General features: G+C 38.4%; 1 protein-coding gene across 1 annotated transcript in view; it reads right to left on the bottom strand.

Moving 5' to 3' along the window:
- The window catches only part of Smp_162930 (beige/beach protein-related), a gene marked incomplete at both ends in the record, with an annotated part of 105,860 nt that overhangs the window by 25,173 nt on the left and 59,573 nt on the right, over positions 1-21,114 (bottom strand). The window contains 7 exons of the mRNA XM_018790235.1: positions 4,828-5,023; positions 7,067-7,394; positions 8,427-8,741; positions 12,265-12,438; positions 15,105-15,451; positions 17,819-17,877; positions 19,344-19,614. Coding sequence (XP_018655598.1) covers positions 4,828-5,023; positions 7,067-7,394; positions 8,427-8,741; positions 12,265-12,438; positions 15,105-15,451; positions 17,819-17,877; positions 19,344-19,614 — 1,690 coding nt within the window. The remainder of the gene's footprint in view (positions 1-4,827; positions 5,024-7,066; positions 7,395-8,426; positions 8,742-12,264; positions 12,439-15,104; positions 15,452-17,818; positions 17,878-19,343; positions 19,615-21,114) is intronic.

The following is a 21,114-nucleotide window of genomic DNA, read 5'->3' on the forward strand; positions in this document are numbered from 1 at the left end:
ATTCATCTTCATGCTAACAGAATCAAAAATTACGACCAATAGCCAACCAAGCAGTTATAATTCTACCACTACTGCACCTTCAGTTGATGGTATTGCCAGCAGCATTTCTGAGTTTCATTACGATCCTGAATTTAATGTTACGTTTGATATGTGGTTTCGGCGTTATGAAGATTTATTCAGATTTGATCTTGCCAATGAAGATGATGGTTGGAAAGTCCGTTTGCTGCTTCGAAAGCTAGGTCCTAGTGAACTTGATAAATATTGTAACCTGATTCTGCCTGTAAACCCACGCGATCACTCATTCTCGGACACTGTCCAGTCATTGAGCCAACAGTTCGGAGATCATTCCTCACTGTTCAACACACACTACCGATGTTTGAAGCTGACTATGAACGAAAACACCGATTTTCTGACGCATGTGGGCATTGTCAACCGCGAATGCGAACGCTTTCAGTTGAATTCGCTAACTGAAGATCAGTTCAAAGCCCTCATCCTCATCTGCAGCCTCCAATCGCAAAAGTTCAGTGACATTAGAACACGGTTGCTCAGTCGATTGGATCAAGACCCTAAGCTGACTCTTAATGATATTGCTAACGAATATCAACGTCTAATTAATCTGCAGCATGACACTACTATGGTTCAACGTGGTGTTTCTGATCGCCCTGAAGTACATGTAGTCCAACAACCAACAAAACCTGTTAAATCCGCCCCAGCTATATCTAGTTCATCTCACTCTAACTCAGTCCAACAAGCAAAGACGAATCCTTCTGCTCCATGCTGGCACTGTGGTGCATGGCATTATGTTCGAAGCTGCCCGTATAAACAACATCGCTGCAGGAAGTGTAAAGCTGTGGGTCACAAAGATGGATTTTGCCAATATAAGAAGCCGAATCGCCCCAGAAATACTAGAAAGTCTGCTCCCAGGCCGTGCACAAATTCGTTGAGTCTTGTAGCAACCTGTCAGAACTCAACCCCAGGTGAGAGAAAACTTATTACCATTAATATTAATGGGCATCCATTTAGATTGCAAATAGACACAGCATCAGACGTGACGATTCTCTCACAAAAATCTTGGATTAAAATGGGCAGACCACTTATGGCGACAACAACACAAAAACCTCGTACGGCATGCGGTAATTACTTACGTTTGTTGGGTCAACTACATTGTAAAGTGTCTTTTCGCGATTCGACGTTCACTGGGGTATGTTACATAGAACCAGTTGATCTTAATTTACTTGGCTTAGATTGGTTTGACCAGCTGCATTTAGCGGACGTCCCGTTAAACACCGTGTATCATCTAGTAAAGCAACCCCATGACCCGGAAGCATATTCAAAGGAACTAATGACGAAGTTTTCGACCGTTTTCCAGCCTGTTTTGGGTCGGTGCTCAGCCATGAAAGCAACACTTCGATTGAAACCTGGGGTTAAACCTGTTTTTCTTCCAAAGAGACCATACGCTGCATTATCGAAAGTTGAGGAATAACTTAATCGCCTTCAACGTCAAGGAGTTATTACTCCTGTCTCTTATCCCGCATGGGCAGCACCCATTATTGCTATCAAGAAGGCTAATGGTACGATCCGAATACGTGCAGATTTTTCCACAGGTCTCAACGCAGCCCTAGAACAGCATCACTACCCGCTGCCAGTCCCGGCAGATTTGTTCACTATGCTGAATGGTGGAAAGTTCTTTGCGAAGCTGGATCTTGCTGATGCCTATCTACAAGTAGAAGTGGCTGAAGAACCGAGAGAGCTACTCACCATTAATACACATCGTGGCCTGTTCCAGTATAATCGACTGCCGTTTGGAGTTAAGACCGCCCCATCTATTTTCAAGCAGCTAATGGATACCATTCTATCGGGTATCCCGGGGGTCGCAACTTATCTGGATGAAATCCTCATTGTTGCCACAACGTCAGAACGGCTACGAGAACGCACAACAGCCGTACTACAACGTGTCAGCGACAACGGGTTCCGGCTACGCCCGGAAAAATGCCAGCTTTTCTTGAAGTCCGTGAAGTATTTGGGTTTCATCTTCGATGCTGCAGGTCGCAGACCAGATCCCGAGAACATCCGAGCTATAAAAACCATGCCCACTCCTACCAATATCTCTGCTCTACGATCATTCCTGGGATTGGTTAGTTATTACTCAGCCTTCGTTCCATCGATGCATGACATACGCGCCCCACTGAATTATCTTCTGAATAAGGATACCAGCTGGAACTGGACAAAGGAGTGTGAAAACGTCTTTTGTAAGCTGAAGACAATTATTAGCTCAGAACTACTATTAACACACTACAACCCGTCCTTGCCAATCATCGTGGCCGCAGAAGCTTCAGCCTTTGGGCTCGGTGTTGTCATTTCACACCAGTTCCCCGACGCGACAGAGAAAGCCATCATGCATGCATCGCGAACATTAACCCCAGCAGAAAGAAGTATAGCTAGATAGAGAAGGAGGCTCTCGCACTGGTGTTTGCTGTGCTCCGGTTCCACAAATTCTTGTACGGTCGGAGGTTCACACTTCTTACGGATCACAAGCCTCTTCTCGTAATTTTCGGGTCGAAGTCTCTCATACCAGCCCACTCGGCAAATCGTCTTCAGCGATGAGCCTTGGTACTCTTGGGTTACGATTTCAAAATCCAATACCGACGCACCCAACAATTTGGTCAAGCAGATGTCTTATCACGACTCATTAATGATCATTCAGCGACTGAGGAAAATATGGTAATCGCATCTCTGTCAGTGGAAGATCACGCAGAATGTTATCTGACAACTGCAATACGGGCATTGCCAGTGTCCGCGTCAGACATACAAAACGCATCAAGGAATGACCCCGTCATCAAGAGGGCAATGAGCTATATCACCAATGGGTGGTCGTCTGTCAATTTCGATGGAGACATGAAACAGCTGTATCACCGGCGAGATTCACTATGTATTGTAAACGACTGAGTGCTGTTTGGTGAAAGAGTGGTTGTACCAGAGTCTCTTCGCACAAAAGTGATGAAACAATTTCACATTGGTCATCCCGGGATAAAGCGTATGAAATCTATCGCCAGAAGCTATGCTTACTGGCCCCACATGGACCAGCATATCACGGATCTAGTAAACAAATGCGTTCAGTGTCAGCAAGCAGCAGAGTCCAATGCGAAGGTGCCGCCGGTTCCATGGCCACAGCCTGAGTATTCCTGGTCTAGGATACATGTCGACTTTGCCGGTCCAGTCAACGGAACCAATTATCTTGTCGTGGTTGACGCCTTCTCAAAATGACCGGAGATTGTACCCGTCACGCCACCAACGACCACCCAGACGCTGAAACATTTGACTGAGTTGTTCGCACGGAACGGATTACCGGAAGTTATTGTATCCGACAATGGTTCGCAGTTCACCTCGACACAGTTCCAAGAGTTCTGCAAACGCCTATCCATCAGGCATCTTCGCGCCCCACCTTATCACCCACAATCGAATGGGCAACCGGAAAGGTTCGTGGATACGTTCAAGAGGGCTCTGATTAAGTCAAAAGGGGAGGGGACGCCAGTGGAAACACTGCAGAATTTTCTATTCGCCTACAGAACTACCCCTAACGACACACTACCGGAGCAGAAGTCCCCCGCAGAGATCCTCATGGGAAGAAGGTTGAGGACTATCCACAACTTGATGCTACCGAAAACCACACCACCACTGGCACAAACCACGTCCCGGAAGCTACCCATGTACAACGTTGGATGCACAGTATTCGCTCGAGACTACAGAGCAACTCATGATCCTTGGATCGAAGCACGTGTGGTTAGAAGGGTAGGTAGAGTCATGTACGAGGTCGAGGTGGGAGCACATAGGTGGACGAGGCATCGAAACCAACTACGCAAGCGTTCAGCCCCAGCGCGCCCAACGACCGAAAGAAAGATCCCGCTGGACATATTGTTGGATACGTTCAATCTGCCAGTCGCCCCTACACAAGAAGAAACATAAAAGGTCGATCTACGGTCCCGAAGATGGTCACTGCGCCAACGGCGACAGACAGTCAGAATGCAAGTGGACCCCAAGAACGTTCGTTACTAAAAAGGGGAGGTGTTGGGGATGTCAAATCCCCAGGACTTACTTGATAAGTGGCTTAATTTTGTAATTTTATTTTGAAAATTTGAATTTAGCTGTTTTCGAGCCAAAAGCGCTCCTTTTACCTTCACGTCATATTTCCCACTTGTAAACTATCTTAAACGCTATTGGTCCATTGTTTCTTTGTGTGTGTTATTTATTAATGATGCCCAAGAACGATTTTATGCTGTATAAATACGCTTGACGTTTTCCCTTTATGATTGCTGTGCTTCTGGCTGCTACGGAATATAACTTCCCCGCTTCCAACTTGGACTTCCTACTCTAGTTAGCTGGGTCTGGGTCGCGTCAGAATAGCTAGCTTATCGGTCTCTGGTCACAAGTCTTTGTTCCGTTCGCTACTAGTGAATTCGTAACGCTTCACATATAACAGTCCACCAACATGGTTAAAGCTCTGGAAATTCGCTTTTTGTCCTCTCAATTTCGTAAACAACACCTACGCCACGAGAAGGCATTGAGTAGGATTTCCCTGGCAGGAGCTATATACACGTGTCCATGTGAGAGCATTTGGAGAGGGAGAGCTGACTCTCCCCACTCTGGGCCGTACCAAGGCATTCGGGGGCATCAACAATAGTGAAACAATGTTCACCTTCCTTAGCATAAACAATCAAATATAACACTCATATCCTAAATGTTTGAAATTATTTTTAAGGATGAAAAATAAAATAGTTAAATACAAATGATGTGGTTAGTGAGAAAAGGGAAAAGAACCTCATGACTTACGGTGGTAATTCAACATTATCTACACTATCACCTGGTTGTCGATAGCCTAACTTTAATCCACTTCGATTAATAAACATTTCTGGTTGAAAATAAAATTCTGGTACTAATTCTTTAACACATGAAACAGAAGTAGTGGCTAAACGCCATGTTGTTGCAATTGAATGAAATAAACGATCGGGTACATCGAAATTATTATCTAGAAAATGCAAAATACACATATATGAACTGAAATATTACGTTACTTATATATTCATGATTTAAGATAGTTGAAATCATGAGTCAATTGAAGCTAAGACCACCATGGAAATCCTGGAAGCACTGAACGGCCGCCTCGCGAGATTCGAACCCAGGACCTATCAGTCTCGCGCGTGAGAGCTTAACCATTAGACGACTAAGCCGGCATCCAACGGTGTTGATGTCTAGCTTTAACTAATCCATGAAATTGGGCAACGATCTCGAGAGGCGGGATCGTGGATGCGCACTGCTGAGGAGTCCTACAATAGGACGAAACGGCCGTCCACTGCTTCCAGGTTTTTCATACTAGTCTAGCTCCGATTGACTCATGATTTCAACTTTATAAAATTACTAAAATCTCCACAAAACCTCCTTCTAATGTTCATGATCTGAAAAAAACAACATTGAAAGTTAAAATTAATGAATAGACAGTTCCGAAATTATATCTTATATTGGTAAGTAGGTCATTAACAATGAGTATTTACAATCTTGAAGGAATTCATTCATTTTTATCACTCAGCTTCATATTCAATCATTAAGTCATATCAAAATGTAGTACACAAGATATAAGGTCATTTATTTTAGTGAGTACATTGTAACTAGATCGATAAAATTAGAGCAGCACTAAGAACCAGAAAAATACGATATTATTTACAATGTAGTTACCAATCAGTACAAATACAAATTGAAAGAAATCAGTTAACTTTTCTTAGCTTAGTTTTCTACAGGATGGGGTCGCTAACCCCATGCCAGGCCCTCCTCCTTTATTCGGGCTTGGGACCGTCAGTAGCCCCCGGAGGAGCTACAGGCGGAGTTGAATTAATGATGTTGTGTATTCAAATTGTGAATCCAATTATTTGGTCGATTGCATTTGATTATTGATATGTCTGTATCATTATCAGTTAAGTAGGTATACAAGTAATGTAATACACAGTGCTTGTTTTTATATTCTTAATGGTCAAACAAGATAGGTGACATTAGGAAGCTATTGATGCACATTTTCCAGCCATTAGTAGTGCCGTTAAAAGTTATTGATCGAAAAGTATCACAGGTTTGAGATTTAAATCTAAAGAAATCTCTTAATTAATCGTATATCAGTAACTTATGCTATCAGACCTTTTAGTGTTAATCGAATACAATCGATCACATTGTGATGTAGACAGTAATCTCATTGGTTTAACGTCTAGTGTACGATTTTGAGATGTTCAGTGGATGGAGACGTCATGCATAATCTATTCGAGCAATCATTAATCTCCTGTAGGACTAATATATTTTCAATGATTCATAACTGAATACTAACTAATTTCATGTTAGTTTACTGCTAAGTACTGACTAGATTCTATCAAGTAAGTTGGAATCTTACTCTCCTAGATTTCCAAAATCCAAAATTAAGATGTACTATTTAATATAAAGTGATAGAAGGGAGAAATAGTGAAAAGTTCATAAATAAGGTTGTACGACAGCTAGAACCTATCAGAAAGACAAAAAGTCGATTTTGAGAGAATTGATGTTCATGAACACAGAATTAATGAAAATTCATTTCGACGATTAATTCATTTTACTCTGTTCGTACGTCATTCTACGGCTTTTCTTCAATGGATCTTTCGATCCATTGATATGCCAAAGAATTAAAGACATATCGTACATTGACTGAAGTTAGACTGTTGCTCCCCATCGGACCTTGGGCTAGAGGTCTAGCTTTTAGACGGGAGATTGAAGGCCCTGCGTTCGAATTCCGGATGCGAAGTCGTGGATGTGCACTGATGAGGGATCCCACACTAAGAGGAAGAGAGCCTTCCTAGGTTTTTAACAGTTGTCTACCCTAGACAGGTTCGCGATCTAAGTAATATAAACCAACCTTTAAGGACGCTCAAAACATATGTGGCCATTGTGAGGGGATTGCTGTTTCCTAATTCTTAACAGAGCTAAGCTACTCATGAACATACAAATACTGGATAACGGTAAAAATCCAAACTGTTAAGGGAAATAAGCTTTAAAAAAATACCCTTGAATAGTTCACCTTGAAAACGTAAATGACGGAAAGTGTATGGGGGTAGACGAACAAGAAAATGCAACACAATTGCTTCATTTGAACAATGCGCTGGATAATGATATGGTGGACAAGCACTACTTAAATTCGATAAAGTAAACGTTTTTGATTTTTTTCCTAATCCTTCTGGATGTGATGTACACATTGTTTTGGATAGTAATTCAGCTTCATTAAATCGTGCTGCTACAGCTTCAGCTCTATCGTCTTCTTGTACAGCTATTGGACGATCTAACCGTCGAAATGTAGTCGGTTGGGTTAAGTCTAACACAAGACTTTCATAATCCTTTAACAAAAACAAAGAAAAAACAGTAAATATGTCGATAGAATTCCTTAAATAGTCAACAAATATTTTAGTTAGGGATTATGGAGAAAGAAGAATAGCAAAGCAAACTTAACTCATAAAATTAATAAGAATAGTAAACATCAAGAACCGGCTTTAGTCAAGCAACCAGTGAAAACTTAGAAAGACTGAGGAACTGTCTCGTTCCAATACCCAGCTCTTCATCAGTGGGGATTTACGAACCCAATAAGGTTTAAACTCATGATATTTAGGTCTTTTAGCAGGCACTTAGAATTCGGACTGTTGAACCTTTGTCCGAAGGTTTAGATTTCTAAATTAAATCAATCCTCAACCATTTTCCAACGCCTCACATACAACAATGCCTTTACATTCTCTGAGCATGGTGGTTTGGTTGTGGAGTTTACATCGTTCTTCTGAACGATATCATGAGCAAAAACTTCAGGTGGTTTGTGCGGATGATGTCGTTCAGAAGAACGATGAAAGTACACGAACAAACCATCCAGCTCAGGGAACGAGACTCAACCTTAATCATCCACCTGAGCTACAAATCTTCTCCACCATCTCAAAATACAGAATTTAAAGAAAAAATAAACAGAGAGGAAAACATTTCACTATATTCACTTAGTATTGTTTATTTGAATCTTCCATTTTCGCTTACAATGCTTGTGAATTAAGGCACAGTATGAACATATGCCAATTAGAGACTGACTAGTTGCAGTCCAAACATATCGATGGGAAGATCCAAACAAACAATACTAAGTGAATTTAAACTTCGCCCATTGCACAAGCAAGTGGCTATCAGGACTCAGTAGCTGAGTGGATAACGCGATGGAGTTTGAAGCGAATGGTACTGGGTTCGAGTCCCACAGTGAACATCAACTCTGAGATGCAGGTACATCTAGCTGACGAGTCCCAAATAGGACGAAACGCGAGTCCTGGATTCCACTGCCAGCCACTATTCATCTTTACTTACATTTCACTATATTATTAAAAAGCAAAAGCAAATAGACATACACGTATAATCCATGGAAATATAGGATACTGCATTAAATCATTATAACTGCGACCAGCAGCTGTGTTTAATTTCATTAAATAATCAAAATTTGATAATTCACCATTTAGCCATGCTTGTTGTACACTTTGTAATTTACATTTTTTTAACTGTGTAAAAGTAGAATGGTGATGATGTTGAAGATTCGATGGAAGAGGACTAGATCTTTCAGATTGTTCATTCATATTCACTAATAATGGATTATGAAAGCGATGAATACAATAACAAGAACGATGACCAATTAAAGGAGTGATAGTTTCGATAAAATTATCTCTGTCCTGTGATTTAAGCGAAATAAACGTAAGAAAGGAATATTATTATAATATAAATGTAACAAAATATGTAATTTGCAAAAAACTAGGACAAAATATCACCGAACTGAGTCACAAGACAAGCCCTCACTTGGGATCCTGAAGGCCAAACGAAAAGAGGAAGGTCAAAGAACACATTACGCCGAGAAATAGAGACAGACATGAGAAGAATGAATAAAAAACTGGATAGAACTAGAAAGGAAGGCCCAGGACAGAGTGAGTTGGAGAATGCTGGTCGGCGGCCTATGCTCCATAGGGAGTAATAGGCCTAAGTAAGTAAGTAAGGACAAAATATAGATTTTGTTAGAGTTTTGTTCTCTGAGTTGGATGGTTTGGTCGTGGAGCTTTTCATCGTTCTTTTGAAAGACGTCATCAGCATTAATTTCAGGTAGAAGTAAAGTGATCGAATTTCTCCACAGCTCACAGCTTGTCCTGTAGATTTCGATGTTGATGGGTTATTGTTAACAATTAGCCTATCATTGTTCACATCTTTATTTCGATTGTATCTCCTGTTGATTTGATTCTTGATTCTATATTTGTTCATAATTTTTCTGATTGGTTGATAAATTGAATTGACTTCGATGTGTTTGTTGATTACTGACTGATCTGAGTCCCAAGAATTTGAAAAATACTCTGGCTTTTTTGGTATCCCCTCTATCCAAGATTTCAACATTTTCCCAGTCGAATATTTGTCCACATGCATTGATAGGAGCGAGGATATGTCATGGCGTTTGACCACTACTTGATGTTCGTGTAGGCGAAGATGAAGGGTTCGTCTGCTTTCTCCGATGCAGAGTTTTTTTGCAGTGATGTTCGCTTTTTCTTCTTTTGTCATTTTGCGCTTTGGTTTGCATACGATGCATCCAACTTAGAGAACAAAACTCAACCAAAATCATCCACCTGAGCTACAAATCTTCCCCACCATCACAAAACATAGAAATCAGAATTATAATAAAAACTATTAAAAATAATTGTACTGATGATATTACTACTGAATTAAAGAAAATAGTATGGTAATTCAGATAATATATATTTTAAACTGATCATAGAACAAGTCAGTCCAGTGCTTCCAGGTTTTCAATGGTGGTCTAGCTTCAATTGACTCATGATTTCAACTGTGAGACTAGTAGGTCCTGGGTTCGAATCTCGCGAGTGCGGGATCGTGGATGCGCACTGCTGAGGAGTCCCATGGTAGGACGAAACGGCCGTCCAGTGCTTCCAGGTTTTCGATAGTGGTCTAGCTTCAATTGACTCATGATTTCAACTGTGAAAATACTAAATTCTCCACAAAATCCCCTCTGAAGTATAATATTTGAAGAGAAAAATCAACAGTAAGTAATACTCCAGACTACATTGTGAAGTCCAATATAATAAAGTATGGAATGAGTGAAAAGTTGAGAAAAGAAATATCATCCATTTGGATAGTACAAATTATATCTAGGTTACTCTTATAATGATGAATAGGTACGAATCTAAAGCAATGTGCACATTCACATCGATGATACGCTTGATATCATCGATTAGTGTATTGAAAAACAAAACTACAAGAGAGATTACTAGTACATATTTGGTAAATGAAATCATTGGAGAAGAGGAGGAGCTTTTGTTAGACAGAAAAGATGATTTTTTTTCCAGTAGAAAGAATTCATCTGCATGCATATAATCACTTTTCCTAAGTTTCTTACCAATTTATTGCGAAAAAACTTTGTTACATTCACTTAGTGCTGTTTGTTCGAATCTCCCCATTGATGATTAGGACTGCAACTGGTCAGTCTCTTTTTGGCATATGTGTATACTGTGCATATTGCAGACATATCCAGCTGACGAATACCATATAGGGTGAAGTGGTGCACATCCTGAATTGCAATACTAACCACTATCCATCTTTGCTTATAATGCTAGTGAATTAAGGCTATATCGAGGCAATACGCACAGTATGCACATATGCCAATTAGAGACTGACCAGTTGCAGTCCTAAACATCAATGGGAAGATTCAAACAAACAATACTAAGTGAATTCAAACTTCATTCCAGGTTATCTATATGAACAAATGAACAAATGAATTTAAACTACACCTCATTGCACAAGCAAGTGGCTATCAGGACTCAGTAGCTGAGTGGATAACGCGATGGCGTTTGAAGCGAATGTACTGGGTTCGAGTCCCACAGTGAATATCAACTCTAAGATGCAGGTACATCTAGCTGACGACTCCCAAATAGGACGAAACGCGCGTCCTGGATTCCACTGCTAGCCACTATCCATCTTTGCTTATAACTTTATTACATGTTTTGCAAGCAAAGTTGCAAAGATATAAACCAGATAACACAATAAACACATGACTACCGTTATAATTAGTTAGGGAGACAACGCACGCTTATTGTTGGAAGGGGACAAAAATAGCCATCGTCAAATTCTCTACAAGCTCAAAAATGTTAGGAAATATTTTATCCAGTACGCGTTGAATGGAAGCTTTGCAGAAAAAATCTACAAAGTGCAGGACTAAGTCTCGCGCTTTTGAATGAATATTTACCCATACTGATGTTTATTATGGATCCAGAAATTTCCAGGAGCACAAGGTCGTGTATAACTCTATGGATACCCTAGTTTCTTTTCTGAACATAAACTAATCCTAGAGTAAAACGTTTACTCTCAATTTGTGCCTTCTCTCTTTTGTTCAAGTTGACGTGTAGAAGAGGTTGCGATAATCGGAACCGTCTAGAAATACGGTTTAGATGTATCAATAGAAAGGTGTACCATTTGTCTAAGGAAATTCATATGATTTTGACTAATATGGAAACTAGTCATGATTACGCTTTTAAAGCAAAGTCGGACAATCCAAAACAAAAGGCATTATCAGAAGGGTTTTGTGGAGATTTAGTATTTTCATAGTTGAAAGCGTGAGTCAATTGAAGCTACACCACCATGGAAAACCTGGAAGCACTGGACGACCATTTCGTCCAGTGTGCATCCACGATCCCGCCGCACGAGATTCGATTCCAGGACCTATCAGTCTCGCACCAGATCACTTAACCAATGGACCATTGAGCCGGCATCCAACGGTGTTAATGTCTAACTTCAACTGATCCACGAAGTTGTGCAACCGTTCACCAATTGTCTTCAGTGAGTGGATCGCACTGCTGAGGAGTCCCATAATAGGACGAGAGGGTCGTCCAGTGCTTCCAGGTTTTCTATGGTAGTCTAGCTTCCATTGACTCACGCTTTCAACTATGAAAAAAAATTAGTTGATATATTCATAAATGTATGTATCTGACACAAATACTAATGTTATAGAGTGAACTAATAGTGACAATAGAGATGATATTAATAGAAACCATATAACTCACTTACCCAGTAGAGTCTTATGAATTTATTTTTTAGCAACTCTTGTTAATGATGATAACTAATAGTTTAAACCCGAAAAATAGATGTGGAGTTCGAACACACAACTTTATCAGTTAAAAGTTGATTTACTTAGTTTAATGAACTTACTTTAGAAGAATACATAGCAAAAAGCATCGGTGCATTTACATCCGTTTCATCAGGAAATATTTCTACCGCAATATCACGTAGTGAATATCGACGTGCTTCAATATGATGAATTGATTTGAAAGACCATGCAAACCATAATCGATTAGAAAGACTTTGATAAGGATATAATGATTCCTGAATAAGGAAATAAAACGTGATTCGACTGATGGATTTGTATATATACAATTAAAGATTTATTCTTTTTTGTTTGTAACACAAGTAGTTGTTACAATTACTGAAGTCCCCCTCATGCCCTGGCACGGCTGAGAGCGGGGAGAGTACGCTCTCCCTCTCCAAATGCTCTCACATGACCACACGTATACAGCCTCTTCCAGGGAAGTCCTACTCACTGCCTTCTCACGGCATTACGGTTGTTTACGAAATTGAGAGGACGAAAAGAGAATGTCCAGGGCTTTAACCGGGTTGATGGACACGGGAAGTTCACCTAGAAGAAATAATGATTTAATCTTAAGTAAACCCGACAAAGGAGCCGGTGTAGTATTACTTGACCGTCAAGAATATTTGTATAAAATGAGGTTAATCCTAGAGGATGCCACTAAATTCTCCAAACCTAAAGGAGAACGTGACAAAACACTGCAGATTGAAAAACAACTAACGGATATTGTTAAAAATCTTAAAAATAAGGGGATAATAACCCAGGATTTATACGATCACATACGCCCAATGGGTTCAATCATCCCACGCTTATACGGACTACCTAAAGTACATAAAGCTGGTTTACCATTACGACCCATTTTGGATATGTCAAGCTCACCATACCACCGAATAGCCCAGTGGTTAGCTGAAAAATTGGAACCAGTTAGAAGGCAAGTATCTAAATATTCTATTCATGATACTTTTCAATTTATTGATCGTATTAAGGATGTTCATACTTCCGGAAAACACATGTTCTCGCTTGACGTTAATTCTTTATTCACTAGTGTACCATTAACGGAAACGATTTGTTATATTTATGAGTATATTGACTCTAACAACATAGATCTAGGTATTCCAACTGAACACTTAAAAGAATTATTGTTACGTTGTACCTTTAATGTCCAGTTTAGTTTCAACAATGAAATATATCGACAAAGAGGTGGGATTGCAATGGGATCTCCATTAGGTCCAATTCTAGCAGACTGCTTCATGGCAAAACTAGAAAACAATCAACTCAGTTCAATGATAAATCGATTCCAACTATACGTAAGATACATAGAAGACACATTTGTCGTTTGTGACGATAATATTGATTTGGACGATATCTTACACTCCTTTAACTCATGCCACCCTTCCATAGACTTTACATTAGAAAGAGAGAAAGACCAATCAATCCCTTTTCTTGATGTACATCTATTGAGAAGAACTAATGGTTCTTTGAAAAGATCTATCTTTAGAAAGCAAACATGGAACGGCCAACTAACCAACTTCTATAGCTGGGTTCCGTTAAATAGAAAGAGAAATTTGATTCATTCTTTATGCTATCGTATACATCGGATATGTAGTACTGAATGCATTAACGAAGAACTCGAGTTCCTCAAGAAAACTTTGATGAAAAATGGCTACCCAGACCGATTCATAGAGAAGAATATGAATAGAAGTAGCGTCGATAGGAATCCTAGTTATTCAGTCCCAAAGAAAAGCCTTTATATAAGTCTGGAATTTAAAGGTGATCGGACATCAGACATAATTAAAAATCGTTTAACAACAACGATTAAAAGGACATTTAACGCTGCTAAACTACGAATAACCTTCACTAGTAAGAACTTATTCTCTGTGTCCATAAAAGATAAGCTCCCGCGTTTGGTCGCCTCTATGTGCATCTACCAGTTCACCTGTTCTTGTGGAGCAAGGTACATCGGCCGTGGCCAACGCTCGCTTTCAACTCGGATACGAGAACATATACCAGTTTGGTTCTACAATGGTGAAAGGAAAGCAGTTAGAAGTTCTATACTTGAACACTTAATCGACTGTAATCATTCGACGAATCTACAGTCTGATTTTAAGGTTGTTTATATGATTCGTTCAAATCTACCAAGATTTCTTCGTATCAAACTCTTAAAAATAGCCGAAGCTCTTACCATCCACGAACTCAAACCAGAACTATGCGTACAAAAGAAGTACGTTTTATCATTATCGTTACCATGGCCTTAATATTATTATTATTATCATTCTATTATTATTATTATTACTCTATTCCCCTTTACTTATGTCTTATATTCTCATTATTTTATTCATGAATACTCATCATATCGCCTTATTTATTTTACACCTCTATGACCTTTAATGACCTTTAATTATTGTAACCAAAACATTTTATTCACTAAATCTATTGTTATTATTCGTATTACGTAATCCAGTATTATAATCTTGGCCAATCTTCGTCTTCTTATTACATTATCGAAATTGGTTATTAGTGTTCACATTTCCTCACGGAATTAGTACTTTAACAAAACATTTTCATATATATATACGATTGTACAGCTTGATAATAAATTCGTTGAAAAGAGATCCCTTCGCTGAAATTCGTGTTTTTTAATTTTAATGTTTAAATGGGAATTATATGTCACCTAGAAGAGTTAGAAAACCCTCATTCCAAACCAATTGTGCACATGGGTTCCAGTGTCCTGAGGGAACAAATGACGAATGAATCAATCATTGGTCACCGGCTACCATTGGATTGTACCTACCCATGATGCTCCACTGCGTTGTGGATTTTTGGTAACCATTTTTAAGTTCCAGGAAATAACAAAACTTCAAAATAATATCGATGAAACCGAAATAAAAACGAATAATCGACTTACAGTCTCAATAAATTGCACTTTTTTACTGTCATTATCATTACAATCATCATTCATCAATAAATTTCTATTTAATAATGGATCAGGTTGAAATCTTAACCATGATTGACCAAGTATTAAATCACCTTCAATTGGTGGAATATGTAGAATACCAACTAAACGACATGCCCATACAGCTTGAATATGATATCGGCTAGCTGATGCTAATTGTATTAATGGAATAGATGATAATGGTAAACATAATGGTAAATCATGCCATGTACAAGCTGAACCAATTACAGGTGGAGAATGATTCATGATTGATGGTAAACCAATTAACGAGGCAAGTGGATGTGATTGACGTGCGGATACTGTAAAATTTAAAAAAAATATAGTCAATAATATTGATAGAACGATACTTTTCTTTACAAATAGGAACAATATTGGAATGGTGGCTTAAAGTTGAATACTAGTTCAGAGTGGGCAATGGGTAATAAATAATGTGCTACTTAACATTAACCACTAAGGTGTAATTGAAATCTTGAAACGACTGATGGTTGTTGTAGAATTCTAACCCAAGTTATCCAGTTTCACATTGTGAGATTTTACCACTGAGGTATTCAAATTGTGCACCGGCTGAAATTGGTTTCCATAACATAGGAAGGGCCAATACTAACAAAACTGCAGACACTTCTAGTGCTACTGTCAACACCATAAAACCTAAACATAGGGTTTTCTGATGACTACCTCTAACTATCTTACATCAAAATAGGGTGTACATAATATCGAGTCATTCAGACTAGTTTATTAACAGAATTTGATCAGCATTGTTGATTAAGTTGTGGTGTGACCTATTAGTATAATTTACATACCAATGAAAGGATTATACCAAGATTCTGCAACTAGACTGAAAGAATTCAATCAACACTACATGTTTTGATGAAAATGACATTGATCACTACCATTCATGGATAAATCGTTTGCAAATATCTGATTTTACAGGAGATCAGGTGAAAGCATCATCGACTGTGGAGATAGGTGATGTAGACTTGAATATCAAAGGGATGATATACAGTAAATACTTGTTCAAAATAAACACCATAAAGGTTCACATTAAAATGTTTTAGTTCTAGGACTGTAAAATAAAGAGAATAGAAATAATTTTAATACAATATTGAATTCAGTTCATTAGGTCGAATTGAGTAGTACATTTATTATTTAAAATAAATCTGGGAGAGATTCCATGATATTCTTGTAGAATCAGTTACTCAGTAATCACGACTGAAATATATTCCCAATATGTTTCAGTGGTAATAGAATTTTACTGTTATATATGAAGATAGCTGAAGCGATTAACAGTGAAGTTGTTAATGTGGGTTCAAACCAGACACTTAGGAGCTGGAAGTCAGAAGGAGTAATGTCTTCAAAATCAGATTCAGCTGGTTTATGGATTACTTGAAGAAAAGGCTTCATATTTCAAGTATTCTCAAAATTGTTTGATTTCGGACTGTGGAGATAGTTGCAGCGGTTAAGAGTGAAGTTGTCAATATGTACTCTTGAAAAATCAGACACAAATGTAAGTCAATTATCTTTTATTGATGTCCTGTCCTTTATAAATCAACAGTGTTATTAAACTTTTCATCAATCTATTCGACAATGTTACGAGTAATACTTACACCTGTTACTCCCAATGGAGCATAGACCGACGACCACCATTCTCCAATTCACTCTGTCCTGGGCCTTCCTTTCTAGTTCTATCCAATTTTTGTTCATTCTTCTCATGTCTATCTCGATTTCTCGGCGTAATGTGTTCTTTGGTCTTCCTCTTCTCCTTTGGCCTTCAGGATCGTTAGTGAGGGCTTGTTTTGTGACACAGTTGGGTGATTTCCTCAATGTGTGTCCTATCCACTTCTAGCGCTTCTTCCTCCACTGAAATCTGGTTTGTTCTCTCCCACAGCAACATGTTGCTGATAATGTCTGGCCAGCGGATTCGAAGCATTTTATGTAGACAACTGTTAATAAACACTTGTATCTTCTGGATGATGGCTTTCGTAGTTCTCTACGTCTCCGCCCCATACAGTAGAACTTTCTTGACATTTGTATTGAAAATTCTGATCTTGGTGTTGGTTGATAATTGTTTTGAGTCCCAGATGTTCTTCAGTTGTAAATATGCTACGCTTGCTTTGCCGATCCGCACCATCACATCTGCATCAGATCAGTTTCTTTGTTGTATCATTCAATTGTCTCATGTTTCCTTCTCTTGCAGCCTTTTCCGCTGTCATTGCTAAATCTTCCACATATTTACGTTTGTCGGTTCTGATGCTTCACTTCACTTGCTTGTTTACTTCTGTATATTCGGGTTGTGCCTTGGTTTTTTCTGCTCTTGTTCGGCTGGTATTGATTGCTGCCTTCTTTTTCCTTCTTTCTTCAATCTTATCCAGCGTATCAACAGTGATTCATTCCTTGTGATAATGCTTCTTGTGGCCCAGAACCTTCTGATATGTTGAAGTGATTGCCTCTTTTATCCCTTTCCAGTTGCTCTACATAGTAGCCCCCTCTCCATTGAGTAGATCATGAAAGGCATGGTACTTATTGTTGAGGGTTAAACATAAACAGAAAAATATATATAATTAAATACAATCTTTTCTTACATAGATTTGAACGTGAAGTTGTGTTTATTAAACGTTCAGCCATTGGTAAATGTGTATAATAAAATCGACAATGTTGACGTAATGAACCTTCCACAGGATCAACACACCAACCGAATGGAGTAGATTCCGAATGATAAAATAATCCTCTTTGTAAACGGAAACAAACAAAATAAAAAATAATAAAAGTTTTATGAAAAGTGACATTTGTTTTTTTATTTTTCATTATTAAAACACATAAATATTGGTACAAAGGGGCACAATATATATATGCGCCCTTAAACTAAAGTTCTGATCCACAAAGCAGTGGAACATCGTGAACAGATGCAGTCTCATTGTAGACAGTGACCAATAATTGGTTCATACGCCATTTGTTCCCTCAGAATACTGGAGTCCATGTGCAATATTGGTTTGGAATTATGATTTTCCAAATCCCCTAGATGGACTTTCCGTTTCCACCAACCCGGGTAAAGCACTGAACATTCGCTTTTCTTCCTCTCGATTTCGTAAACAACACCCCACTTCACCACGAGAAGGCAGTGAGTATGACTTCCCTGAAAGAGGCTATATACACGAGGCCATGTGAGAGCATTTGAAGAGGGAGAGCGGACTCTTCTCACTCTCGACCGTACCAGGGCATTTGGGGGCAAGAAAATATCAGTTCGATTTGGTTTACTCAACAGACTATGTTTAGTTCTATTATTATTTACGAATTGTAATTGATTACTTTCAGTATTGAGTGTCAGTGGATCCTATATGTATAAATTTACGGAATTGTAAGCTCTTTTATTTATATAACTTCCAAGCTCTTACATAGGGACGCCTCTCTCCATATACTGAAAAATGAATAACAACGTCTCTCATGACTAGATACAAATGTACCAACAGCTAAACGTTACACCAAAAGAATCACTATTCAAATATTTAGTCGTAATGATTATCTTCCTTACATTTCTAAACGAGACTAAACAAGAGTTTCCACTTGAATCATGATGAAGTATACACATGCCACAAACTGTTTGACCAATACTAAATCTCTTGATTTTTAATTTATTAGCATATAAATAACTTCTATTGAACGACATAAACCAAACAATTCATGCATTTCTATTATTCAGCTGCTTACAGCGGAAGTAGACAGAGCAGCGTTCAAACCGGAGACTCAGTAGCTGGAAGTCAGAAGGATCGACTATTGAGTAATGCCTTAAAAATGAGATTCAGCTAGTCTATGGATTACTTGAACAAAAGGCTTCATATTTCAAGTATTCCCAAGATTGTTTGATCTCAGACTGTGAGTAGCAGTGACGTTTAGAAAGTATATTTTGCTTTATTTGATGATTACACTTCTACCAACCTAAATATTCACGTTCACACTGACACTTGAACTTAATATCTATCGCTTAAAATCCTGAAATGTTATTCCAAACAAGCTAAAGGATAACCAGGATAACCCTTTGGAGTTTGCTGTAATGAAGAATAAATTTGGTGCAAGCATATCAAGCTGACGAGTAACAGACATAAAGAAACATCTCTCCTAAATATTTGCACCATACAATAAACAAAGTAAAACAGCCAATCAGAGCATAATTTTTCATAAAAAATTCAAATTTATTACCCGTTATGACTTAAATGTTCAGCTACACGAGCCCAAAGTACAGTTCCCAATGGACCTACAATACGTTTACGTTCACTATAAGCATCTAACCATGCATTATGACCTTCAACGCATTGTTTACGTGCTTGACTACATAATTGTGCAATAGAAAATTTTCTTGGTAAATATTTTTTCGATGAAACATTCAATGATGAAAAGAGATTTTCATTGCTAGTTAGTTTGTTATTAGTTGATTTTGGCCAGAAAATTTGTATCAGTTGAGCAAGTATTGACTTGAAAAATGAACAAAAGCAAAACCGATAAAGAGTTAAAAAGAAGAGATTTGGATAATTCGGTTAAGAATACATGGAATCATTGAAAACAAACAGGTTGATGAAATGCATATACATGTTGTGCTAACGAGGTATGGCAACTTGGACCGATGCATATATGTGCCTGGTCCTACGTTGTAGCTGACTGACTGAATGCGTATACAGTAAATATTGTAAGCATCATTACATGAAGATGAGATTTTTATTGAACACTTACGTAAGCAGGAATACGAAACAGTAGTTTAGTCATAACATAACATGAGACTCCTTTCAGAAATAAACAATAAGAAACCAAAAAAATGACAGAACCTAGGACTAGGAAGATTCTAAAGTGAATCAGGACTCAATGGGCGAGTGGATAACGCGATGGCGTTTGAAGCGAAAGGTACTGGATTCGAGTTCCAGAGTGAACATCAACTCTGAGATGCAGGTACATCCAGCTGACGAGTCCCAAATAGGACGAAACGCGCGTCAAACTGGATTTCACTGCTAGTCACTATCCATCTTTGCTTACAATGCTAGTGAATTAAGGCTATATCGAGGCAATACGCACAGTATGCACATATGCCAATTAGAGACTGACCAGTTGCAGTCCTAAAAACATCAATGGGAAGATTCAAACAAACAATAGAAAGTGAATTAAAAAATGTTTAGCTACCACGTCAGAATATAATGGCTCATGTTTCTAACTACAAAACATGAAGAGTTTGGTGTTCGATTCCAACCTTTATTGAACTGCAAGGAAATATTGAGTTAACCCCAACTGATTTTTGCTCATGATTACGATGATAGTATTCCATATGAAATTATAAGATTAAAAAAGGTCCAGAAACATCCGTCTGCCAAATTACAGTATTGATCATTAAAACTAGTCACAAAAATTCATAGAACAGTCTTCTTGACAGAAATTTCAAAGATCTGAAATTTCCCTCAGAAGGTAACCATGGATTTATACAATCTGCTAGATTTCGGATCCGATTGTTGAATATTCTGCTAATTAAAAACATTCTGCGATGTTATCCCGTCAAGTTTACAATTTTTGTAGATAAGTTGTTCGTTTGCCAGACACTATCAGCAACAAGCTACTAAGGGAGACAACAAACCAGACTCCAGTGGAGGAAGAAATCACCCAATTGCGTCACAAGACAAGTCCTCACATGGAGTTCTGATGGCCAAAGGAGAAGAGGAAGACCAAAGAACACATTACGCTGAGGAATAGAGACAGACATGAGAAGAATGAACAAAAATTGGATAGAACTAGAAAGGAAGGTTGAGGATACAGTGAGTATGTTTGATAATGTTGGTCGACAGCCTATGCTCCATTGGGAGTAACGGGCGTAAGTAAGTAAAGTAAGTTGTTCGTTTATTTACCTGTAACTGGAAAATATAAATTTTCTTCAATCATATATCTCTAACTTAAGTCTAGCCTCTGTCAGTTCGCATAACTAATGAAGGTTAAT

The sequence above is a fragment of the Schistosoma mansoni genome, chromosome W, assembly GCF_000237925.1.
Source record: "Schistosoma mansoni strain Puerto Rico chromosome W, complete genome".
Taxonomy (NCBI): Eukaryota; Metazoa; Platyhelminthes; class Trematoda; order Strigeidida; family Schistosomatidae; genus Schistosoma; species Schistosoma mansoni.